Source organism: Beta vulgaris, chromosome 2 (genome assembly GCF_026745355.1).
Source record: "Beta vulgaris subsp. vulgaris cultivar EL10 chromosome 2, EL10.2, whole genome shotgun sequence".
NCBI classification, from domain to species: domain Eukaryota; kingdom Viridiplantae; phylum Streptophyta; class Magnoliopsida; order Caryophyllales; family Amaranthaceae; genus Beta; species Beta vulgaris.
The window spans coordinates 19,006,625-19,017,501 of NC_079203.1; the positions used below are offsets into that span (position 1 = coordinate 19,006,625).

The 10,877-nt window shown below is 41.0% G+C and overlaps 2 protein-coding genes across 2 annotated transcripts; both read right to left on the reverse strand.

The window, feature by feature from the left end:
* Positions 1–291: 291 nt before the first annotated feature.
* On the reverse strand, positions 292–804 carry LOC104906280 (uncharacterized). The gene has a single exon (XM_010695016.1). It carries the CDS (start codon positions 802–804, stop codon positions 292–294), a length of 513 nt encoding a protein of 170 aa, XP_010693318.1.
* Positions 805–811: 7 nt separating this feature from the next.
* On the reverse strand, positions 812–1,657 carry LOC104906279 (uncharacterized). Its single transcript, XM_010695015.2, has one exon. It carries the CDS (start codon positions 1,655–1,657, stop codon positions 812–814), a length of 846 nt encoding a protein of 281 aa, XP_010693317.2.
* Positions 1,658–10,877: the final 9,220 nt, after the last annotated feature.

Here is a 10,877-nt window from a genome sequence, read left to right on the forward strand (position 1 = left end):
TGCTTGGAGCAGCAAATAAACAAAAGTAAACTCTCCTTTACAGCAAAGTATTAAGTCATCAGCAAAGCATAAGAGGGTGAGCTTTAGAGACTTACAGTTAGGATGAAAATGAAATTGAGGCATATTGCTCACACTATGAAGCACTCTGGAAAGATACTCCATACATAGCACAAAAAGTAAAGGAGACATGGGGTCTCCTTGCCTCAAACCACGAGTTGAACTGAAATATCCATGCATTGAACCATTAAGCATGATTGAGAATTTTGGAGTTATCACACACTCCATAATAAGTTAAGTCAAATCTTCTGGGAACTCTAATTGATGCAGCATCTCTTTAAGAAAGTGCCAATCCACTGTATCATATGCCTTCTGTAAGTCCATTTTGATCATGCAACTAGGACTTGCATTCTTCCTACTATACTTCTTGACAAGGTCTTGCACCACCGTGACATTGTGTATAATGTACCTGCCATGAACAAAGCCCCCTTGGTTTTCAGCAACAATATCAGGCAGATGTTGCCTCAATCTGCCACAAATGACCTTAGTAATACACTTATAAGGCGTATTACAACATGCTATTGGTCTGAAATCATTAACTTTAGTAGGGCACTTAATTTTAGGAACTAGAGTAATGACTGTTGCATTGAGCTCCTTCAACATCCTCTTGCTAGTGAAAAAGTCTAATACTGCCTCAACAACATTTCCTCCTATTACCTCCCAGGTATCCTTGAAGAAGTGGCCTCCAAAACTATCTGGTTCGAGCCTTGTCTCCTGGAATAGAGAAGAGAGCACTTTTGACTTCATCTGCAGTCTAAGGAGCCATGAGGATCCTTTTATGAGTCTCATTTATGAGAGGACCATTCTTCACAATCTGAGGGTACACATTCCTTCTATTACTCTGTGAAGTACCTAGCAAGTACTTGTAATAGCTTAGAAATGCTTCAGAAATCTCCTCTGGTTTATCTCTCCAGACTCCATTCATATCAGAGATGGCATACACATTATTCTGGACTCTCCTAGCTCTAATACTTCTATGAAAGAGCTTAGTAATCTCATCACCACCCTTCACCCAATCTACTTTTGCTCTTTGCTGAATAAATTCAACCAGAGCTTGATGTTTAACTTTATACTCCTCTACTGCATGAATTTCAGCATTAGCATGTTCAATATTCTCAGGATCTTGATGCCTTAATAATTGAGCATCAACCATCTCCTGATGAGCTTTTATTTCAGAACCTTCAATATCATGGAATCCTACTCTATTAAGCTCTTTCAATTCCTTCTTGATCTTCTTCATTTTCTGTACAACAGCATACATCTTAGTACCTTGCACATGCACTTGCCAATTCCTGGACACTATGTCAATGAATTGAGAAGACAGTCTCCACATAGTGAAGTATTTGAATGGACATCTTCCTCTAGGCATTTGAGGATACACTGCCAATATGGCAGGGGTATGATCAAATTCACCTTCTTGTAAAAACTTTCCTGCGGCATGCTCATACCTCTCTCCCCATGCTTCATTCACTAGAATTCTATCTAGTTTAGAAAACACTCTAGCATTCCCACTTTGCTTATTGTTCCAAGTATATAAGCAACCAGTGCTAGTAATATCACCTAATCCACAACTCTGCAAACACTGATTGATAGGAGCCATTTCAGATGTTCTAACAGGAGCTCCAATTCTCTCCCATAACTACCCATGGACATCTTGTTCTTATGTTCTTCAGATCCTCCCATAAGGAATTACGCTTTGAGCTCTCATTGAAAGCATAGATGAAAGTGCAAAAGAATCCTTCCTGGGTACTCTTAGGCACTACATAACAATGAATCATCTGAGCATTACAGTACAAGATACTCACTGAAAAAACTCCAGGTTTCCAAGCTACAATTACTCTACCTCCATTATGATAACTACTATTAGAGGTAAAACACCAATTCTGGAAAACAGTTTGATAAACTTTCCTAAGGTTAGCACCCTTAACCTTGGTTTCCAAGAGACCAACTAAACCAATAGCCTGCTTATGAATGAAGGAAGCTACATCCTTCTGCTTCTTCAGGTTGTTGATCCCTCGGACATTCCAACTAAGAATGTTATCCATCCCCAGTGGAAGGGTCCCCCCTTCCCACCATTTTATTAACATTCTGATCTTCAGACTCCAGCAATTGAAAGGAATTATTAGTCTTAGTAGGCTCAGGCTGTACTTCTCTGACTTTGATAGGTCTCAAAGCATGTTGAAAATTATCTAAATCATCATCCTTCTTATCTTGTCTTCCATTTTCCACCCTAGAAACCTCAACATTCAGTTCATTATTCCTGATCACCTTCGAAGGCTCCTTCACCAACACCTATTTCTGCCTCCATTGTTTCTTCTTTTCTACTCTACACTGAGCTGACTCATGGCCAAAACCTTTGCTTAAATCACATAACAAAGGTTTCCAGTCATATTCCACTCCTACAATAACTTTCTCCCCGTGCTCATTAATAAAGCAAAATGAGATCCGGTAGTTTGTTGTCCAGTTGCACTTCAATCATAACCCTGGCAAACTGAACTCTATCTCTCCTTGTAGTAGCTTCATCTCTCTACAATGGCCTTCCAATCTGCTCAACTATCTTGAACAGAGCTTTTTAACCCCAATATTTGAAGCTTAACTTTAACTGAATCCAAATTGGCACAGTCCTAAGTTCTTCCTTAGCATAATCCCTATTAGGATCCCATGGTTTACAAATCAGAGGTTTGCTATCAAAGAAGAACCTACCATTAACAACCTTGTCTCTGTTTTCAATCGTCGTAAATCGCACAATGAACACACCTTTGTGCATTATTGCAACCTTATCCACCTTAAAATTCCTCCAAACTCGATGAAAACATCCTTCCATTACATGTAATGGTGGATTTGCTCCTACAACATAACACAATAGACGAATTCCAGAAATCCACTTCCTCTTGTATATCATCTAATTCAATTTGAATTTCAGAATTACTATGATCAACTACATTATCAGCATTCAGATTATGATCAACCTCAGTCACATTTAGTCCAGCATTACTTCTAGCTCCTACCTCAACTATATCAGATTCCTCATCAAATTGATGCAAAATCGGTATTGGACTAACCTTTGTACCTCGAATTGTTTTAGAATGACGATGAATCGATTCTAACCATTCATTAAAAGTGTGTCTCACCTCTGAATGTTGTTGCAAGATTTTGATCGATGCTTGTGGAGTTACAGCATCACCAATGCCATTTCCAAAATCTAAGTCCTCAATACCAATCAGTTCATCTAATGATCTAGTCTTAAGCACTTGAGAGTCCGAAGGCCCTCTAGGCTTTTCGACGTTCTTCCCTCGACCTCCAAATTTTCTTGCCATGGCTACAGTGGTTACACACCGAAAGAAAATTGGAGGGAAAGAAAATTGCCAGAGGAGAGAGTTTTCTTTTCCATGTATCATCATTGAATCTAACTAAAATTTGGCAGCATTTCCCTTCAGTTCTCCAAGTACACGATGAAGATAATTGTTTATCTTATATGTACCCGGAGAACAAATTAGGAAAATAACTAACCGTATTTCATTAAAAATCAAAGAATCAACACACATTCACTACCTAAGTTTGATGTGACATTTAAGAATAGTCCAAAAGCGGGTATCTAGGCAATATGATGTGCATAAAAACAATCGCATTTTAGCGATTCCAAGTCATCACCAAACAACAATCGCATTCAAGCGATTTCAAGTTATCACCAAATAACAAGCACCAAACCATTCCTTAGATTTCCCTTCCTTTCCCATTGGTGAGTCTATCAATATAAAGGCATTGCATATCACTTAAAATAAAGTATTGCAAAAACATCACAAGAACTTAAGCAAAAACAATCCCATATAACGTTTTAAGGCATACAAAAACTTAAGCAAAATCATCACAAAATCAGTTTTTTATCCTCACATCTTATAAATAATCATATATATTTTACACTAAGCATTTTAAACTACTATTTAAGCCAAATTTTCCATTAAAACGGTATTAATTATGAAAACTACAAAAGTAAAAAATATATGAAAAACTAACCTAATATGACAAGGAGAGGGTGGCGGCGGCGGTGAAGTACAAAAGTGGCTGCAACAACCTGTCGGTGAAAGCAGGAGAGGGGCAAAAAAACACAAGCAAGCAAGAGGCGGAGGAAAGGGCGAAAAACCGAACAAAAATTTGAGAAGTAGAGGAGAGGGGAGAAATGATAGGCTAAAGTCGTATCACCTAATCAAAAATAACCTAAGGTCCACTAACTAGTAGTCAGGGAAGTCAGGATCGAATCCACAGGGAGAAGTTATACTATCGTATCTGAACTCTAATATTATACTAACGAAATCAGATGAATGGTTGTGTTACTAACTAAACAGATACAGAATTAAATATGAAGGTGTAAATATATTAATAAAGTACTAGAATCATGGATCACTATGCATACAATTCGGGAAATCAGGATAAATAATAACCACCTAGTAAGTCAACTGTCTAGGGCACATGTAATTTCTCTCGAACATTACCTCCCTCAAAGATCACCCAGCCGCTCTCGCATAGTCAAGGGTCACTTTGCCTAATAATTGAAAGCCTATACGGTATCTCTCCTCTCGAAGTAGATTCAGTATTGCAACAGTGAAATATAAATCAGGCCTAACTTATAATCCTAGCATGAAGAATCAATCAAAGGAAACATTGAAATACAAGATAATCAAACTAATCTATCAATCCCTCATTGCATACATAGATCTCCACAATTCTAGATATAGAACTACTCACTCATAATCATAAAACAATAACAAGAATCATATAAAAACTCATACTTTGAAACATGGCAAATAACTAAGAAAATAATATAATTAACAATGGAAGAAATAACAAAGAAATAAGAAGAAAGATTACCGAATTATATTGAACTATGAATAAGCAAAAGGTTTGATCTTGAATTGAAATCACAAAGCATAAATTAAGGTTCTTGAAACATCTCTAGAGAAAACTAATAATAAAAACTAGATAGGAGCTAATAATTCTGATTTTTCTATTTATACAAGCCCTAAAACAATAGAAGAAAATCTCGAAAGAAGGGCCCGTAATCATTAAAACAACCGCGTCTCGTCAGCCGCCGATCGGGCCAAAGTCGCCCGATGAATCGGGCTCCAAAGCGAGGAAGAATCCAAAAACCGTCAGACGCCGATGAGATCGGGCTGACCCGCCCGATGACATCGGGCGGTCTATGACATGGAGGCAGAAGTAGCTGGAGGGCGCCCGACGTCGGCCAGTCCGCCCGATCGGGCGAAACACGAATACGACGGGCGTCTGAACGCCCGATCGGGCCCGCACAGAAACTATGAACGCGTTCTTCGCCCGATCGGGCTGGGCCGCCCGATCTATCGGGCCGATCTTTTATCTCGTTTCTTGTTCTTCTTTGCTCAAAGTCCCGAAATCCTCGGGATCTAGAAACTCGGCATCTAACCTCTCTAATCCACTGTGCAATCATGTAAAGTAGGTAATAGCTTCCAAAACCTACAATTCAATACAAAATAGCAAACCACAACTAGATGGAGAGAGTTAGTACCAAATGGCTCCTAAGAGCACCATAATCACAACTTTTAGCACATAATTAGGGGAGAAAACTCTATATAAAACCATAATATCAAACTCCCCCAAGCTAAACCTTTGCTTGTCCCTAAGCAAAGCACAACATGAATATGAATAGAATTTGCTTCACCCCTCAAAGTATGAAACTCAAACATTTTGACCTCAAAACCTTCAAGCAAGCAAAGTTCAAGTTCAGTTGAATCAGATCACTTTTGACTACCAATCACTTAAGCAAATTGTCCGAAATAGCAGCCATACATAACTTGCAATCTTGAAAAGGGACTCACCAGGTGTCACTCCTCTCAATTTTTGTGGCGAGCATAAAGTGTGCCCGAACGCTCACCAACCCAACCATAATATCCCTTCCCTCTCACACTCTCATGTGTTTAGAAAAGGTAAAATATCGCTCATCCTACTCAAGTCGACTCGAATAACAAACTTAAACTTCACTTTGGCACATTGACTCTGTATCATTCCAATAAACATTCAAACAAGTGCTCAAAAGGTCTTTCTGAGGGTTGTAATGGGGCTCGGGTAAAGGTATGGGAATTATTTGGGGAATGTGGTGGAAAAGCCCAGAAAAGGGGAGCAATCAACACTAGTAGAACTAGGTGTGGTAAAACAACTTCCATGGTCTCAATCACATACCCAAAATAATGACCAACTTTAGATTTTTCGAACCAACCAACAATTGTCTCTTGATAGTTTTCAGCAAAATGTATTGTTCTGATTTTTTACACTTTTTTCTTTTCATGACTCGTGACTTCTTGATTCTTTTCATGTGTTATTTTCTATTTTTTTTTTCTTTGTTTTCTTTTCTCTTATTCACTTCACCTCATGTCAACATAAACATATTTTCCAATCAACCCGAAAATCAACCACAAACATAGTTCTAACCTAACAAATGCTCCCCCAAGCTAGGCTTGGGACAATAAACATTGAAAAGGCTCAAGGCATGTAATGTGGCTTGATATAGATCCAAAAACTCATTAGGCTCAGCGGGGCTAGGAGGGAAATGATTCTTTTGTAGAAAATTCTGAGGCCAAAAATCAAACAATTGAACGCCTCTATCACAGCACAATGTTCAAAGTCATCAGAAATCAACGAGTACAATGCCAAAGTCAAGATAAGAATGATATGAGGAACTAACACACAAGGATAATTCGGACATAAATATGCATCCGAAGGCTCGAATGAATCCTTACAATGTAACCAGTTCAAGCATGCAGTTAAAGTAGGTGTTTTATCATCAAAATCTACTCAAGACCAAGGCAATCAAAGATCACATCACAACATCCCAATCACGAATGCCCGACTATCCAGTATAATGAGTTAAATCATTTTTCAAAGGCAAAGTTTGGGGCACAGGGAAGCAATTAGACTATTCATGTTCAACTCGTATTTTTGGTATTTTTTCAGCAATATTTCATTTTTTTGTTGTTTTGTTTTTATGAAAAGAAAAAGTTAACTAATTAACTACTTAACTAGCCTAAGAACACATACACTAACCTACCTAAAAAGCAATAATAGTGAGAGTGATACTTACAGAAATCCTCCCCCAAGCTGAACGTGCAATGACCTCATTGCAACAAGAGGAAGGAAGACATGGATATCAGTCATCCATGTGCACGTCCTCACTAGCCTCATCTCCATCCACCTCATTGCCGGGCTGACTGTAGCTCGGGTTCCAAGTATACCAAGAGGATGTGCATCATGCTCAGCAATGCGATGCAAGCGGCAGTTCTCGTCTACATCGATACAAAGCCAGGTGTTGATCAGTTGGCTATGTATCGACCCGCTGACTAAGATTCTGTAGAAGAACACCATTGGCATCAACCTGCTGGCTGAGCCCTGGATGCCGCTGTATTGGCTGTAATGCCAGTATCCATAGCTGAAGCAGGGTCATCATCTCCTGAAAATCAAAGGAAGGAGGAGCAGTAGAATATGGGGGAGGGGGAGCATCAGAAGATGAGGGATATCCTCAACATGGGGACGACGTAATAGGTACGCTCAGGGATCTGGGGCGAGGGGTGGGAAAGTCAGAACCTGCAATGGGAAGGTGATAGTGAGGTTGGCCAGGTTTGATTTTGGCCAAAGGGTTGGGCAGGTCAATGGAACGCATTCCGTTAATTTGCCACTTGTATGTATCCCCACCCCGTTCTAACCAATGCAGGCGAGTGAGATAGGCATAGTCCAATAGGGTAGGTCCTAAGGCCGCTGATACGAGTCTCGTCAAAGGGGAATGGCCCTAGCAAAAAGACTGACTAGCCCCCCGTTCACGATGGGATGAAAGGAGAACGTCCCATCGGCGCGCCGCTTAGGGTATGTGGTGGCAATACGCTCCATTTGGAGCGCAACATGGTGAGGGATGTTGTAGTGGAAACGGCAGGGAGTGCCCCGATACATGTAGCTACCTATGAGATAAAGCTCATCCCCTCGAATGAGCTGCCCTTCAACCCTCCCAAACAAGGTCTTTGACATGAAACGAACCCAAATTTTGAAGATGGGTTGGTGTATATACCTAGCATGACAGTGTTGCAAGGTAAAATCAGTTTCGTCCCGTTATGGCATAGTAAATGTCCCTGTGATGATAGTCAGGGGATGCCCAATCTCCCCCGGTTGAGGACACGGAGTATGCGAGCAAACTCCGGAGGGTGAGGGTGAAGTCCCTATTTAAGAGCCTATAGGAAACATGCGAAATTGGTCCTGAGCGAGGGTGGGTCACGTTCAAGCTACTGTAGAATTCATACACAAGCACTGGATAAAGGGATTCCATACCAATGATTTTCATAAAATCCTTAAATTCATTATTAATTTCCAATTTATCCAAAAATTCAATATCAAGGAACGTGGTAGGACTTACCTCGCGCCCCTTGAGGCGCTGAAATCGTTCCCTTTGTTCTCCGTGGAGAAGATGACTTCCGGGAAGGTCTCATCTCGGGGAATTTCCGGTGGTGGTGGTGGTTGTGAGCCCGTTGTAGATTTTCGTCGCCTTGTGAACATGATGCTAGGATGTGCAAAATTTCGAAGCTTCAACTCACTCTCTAATGGGGAAAAGAGTGGAAAACTTGTAAGCACTCAAATCTCACTTTAATGGTGGAAAAGAATGAAGAAGAAGATGAAGGAGAGAGATAGAGTGGGAGAAAAGTGAAGAAAATAGAGTGAGAGATGAGTAGAAAGTGATAGAGAGAAAAATTGGTAAGAATTTGAAGGTTTGAGGTAGGGTCTTCAATGGTGGAAAGGGGGTTTTGGAGAAGAAGATGAGAGAATTTGGGGGTTAGGGTTTGGAGGAGAGAGAAAATGTGAGAGGAAGTGAGTGAAAAGAAGGGGAAAAACCCCTTTAATTTCGCCAGCCGGACCCTGAGCCCGATCGGGTGAGTCTGGCCCGATGCCATCGGGCGTACTTTTCCCTTTCGCTTTTTCCTGAAAACCGTTGCGCGCCCGATAGGGCAACCCCGCCCGATTCCATCGGGCGTCTGTCAGTTATTTCGCTGAAAAAAGATTTGGTTGCGGGCCCGATCGGGCGATATTTTTTTGTCTTCCATCTCTGGTTGCGGGCCCGATCGGGCATGGTCGCCCGATCCCATCGGGCGAAACCAAATTTTGTCGTAAATTCCCTTGACGGATCGGACGTCCATGCCCGGACGCACTTTTTCATGCAATTCTTATTTTCGTTGCGCGCCCGATCGGGCAGCCTTGCCCGATGGCGTCGGGCTATGCCCAGTAAGCAATGGCTCGTATTTTTGAGTGAATATTTCCAGTTGGTAAGCACTCCTGCACACATGTAACCTGAAGAGGAATATCAGTACCCTCTCACTCTCTCACCAAACTACAAAAATGAACAAAGTAAAAAGAATAAAAATCAAGAAAAACTACGAAAGTAAGAGAGAGAAATCGGGTTGCCTCCCGATTAGCGCTGGTTTATAAAGGTCCCACACGACCATAATGCTTCATCCCTCAAACAGAAGGGGATGGGGGTTGAAGGTATAACTCCTCCACAGATCCAACAGGGATTCCGGTATAGTACAACTTCAGACGTTGTCCATTAACTTTGAACTTCTCGCCTGTTGCATTCATAACCTCAATAGAACCAAACTTGTTAGTGTTAGTGACAAAAAAAGGACCAGACCACCTAGATTTCAGCTTACCAGGAAAAAGCTTTAGTCTAGAGTTGTACAGTAAAACCTTGTCACCAATATTGAACTCCCTACTCAGATTTTTCTTATCATGCCATCTCTTAGTGCGCTCTTTGTAGATTCGCGAACTATCATAAAAATTTAGTCTAAGTTCATCAAGCTCATTGATTTGCAATAAACGCTTTTCTCCTGCTATTTAGCATCAAGGTTCAACTCTTTAACCGCCCAAAAAGCCTTATACTCTAGTTCGACAGGTAGGTGGCATGCTTTTCCATAGACTAGTCGATAAGGGTGGTACCAATAGGGGTCTTAAAAGCAGTTCTATAAGCCCATAAGGTGTCATCTAACTTATCACTCCAATCTTTTCTCGATTTAGCTACCACTTTCTCCAAAATAGACTTTATTTCACGGTTAGACACTTCTACTTGCCCACTTGTCTGAGGATGGTATGCTAGGCCAGTCCTATGGTAGACACCATACTTTTTGAGTAGGGCTTCAAAGGTTCTTTTGTGAAAGTGAGATCCCCCATCACTAATGACAACTCTTGGTACCCCAAACCGTGGAAAGATAATCTTTTTAACATTTTCATGACAACCTTAGAGTCATTGGTCGGTGATGCAATAGCTTCTACCCACTTAGAGACATAGTCAACAGCAACAAGTATGAAATTGTTGCCTGAGGAAGAGGGAAAAGGACCCATAAAATCAATACCCCACACATCAAATAGTTCAACTTCTAGATGGGGTTTGGGGCATCTCATGTCTACGGGAAATATTTCCTATTCGTTGGCATGCATCACAAGACTTAACAAAAGTACTAGCATCATGAAAAAGTGTTGGCCAATAAAAACCAGATTGAAGTACCTTTGCTACTGTTTTGGAGGGCCCAGCATGGCCTCCACATGGAAGGGAGTGAGAGTGCTTCAGAATGTCATGCACCTCCCACTCTGGGATACATCGCCTGTAGATGGTGTCAGCACAGAGCTTGTAAAGCAAAGGGTCATCCCAAAAGAATTGTTTGGCATCATGGAGAAATTTCTTTCGCTGCTGGTAGCTCAGCTCTGGAGGGGTTTGTCCACTCACACAAAAGTTGGCGAAGTCCGCATACCACGGGGTAACAGAA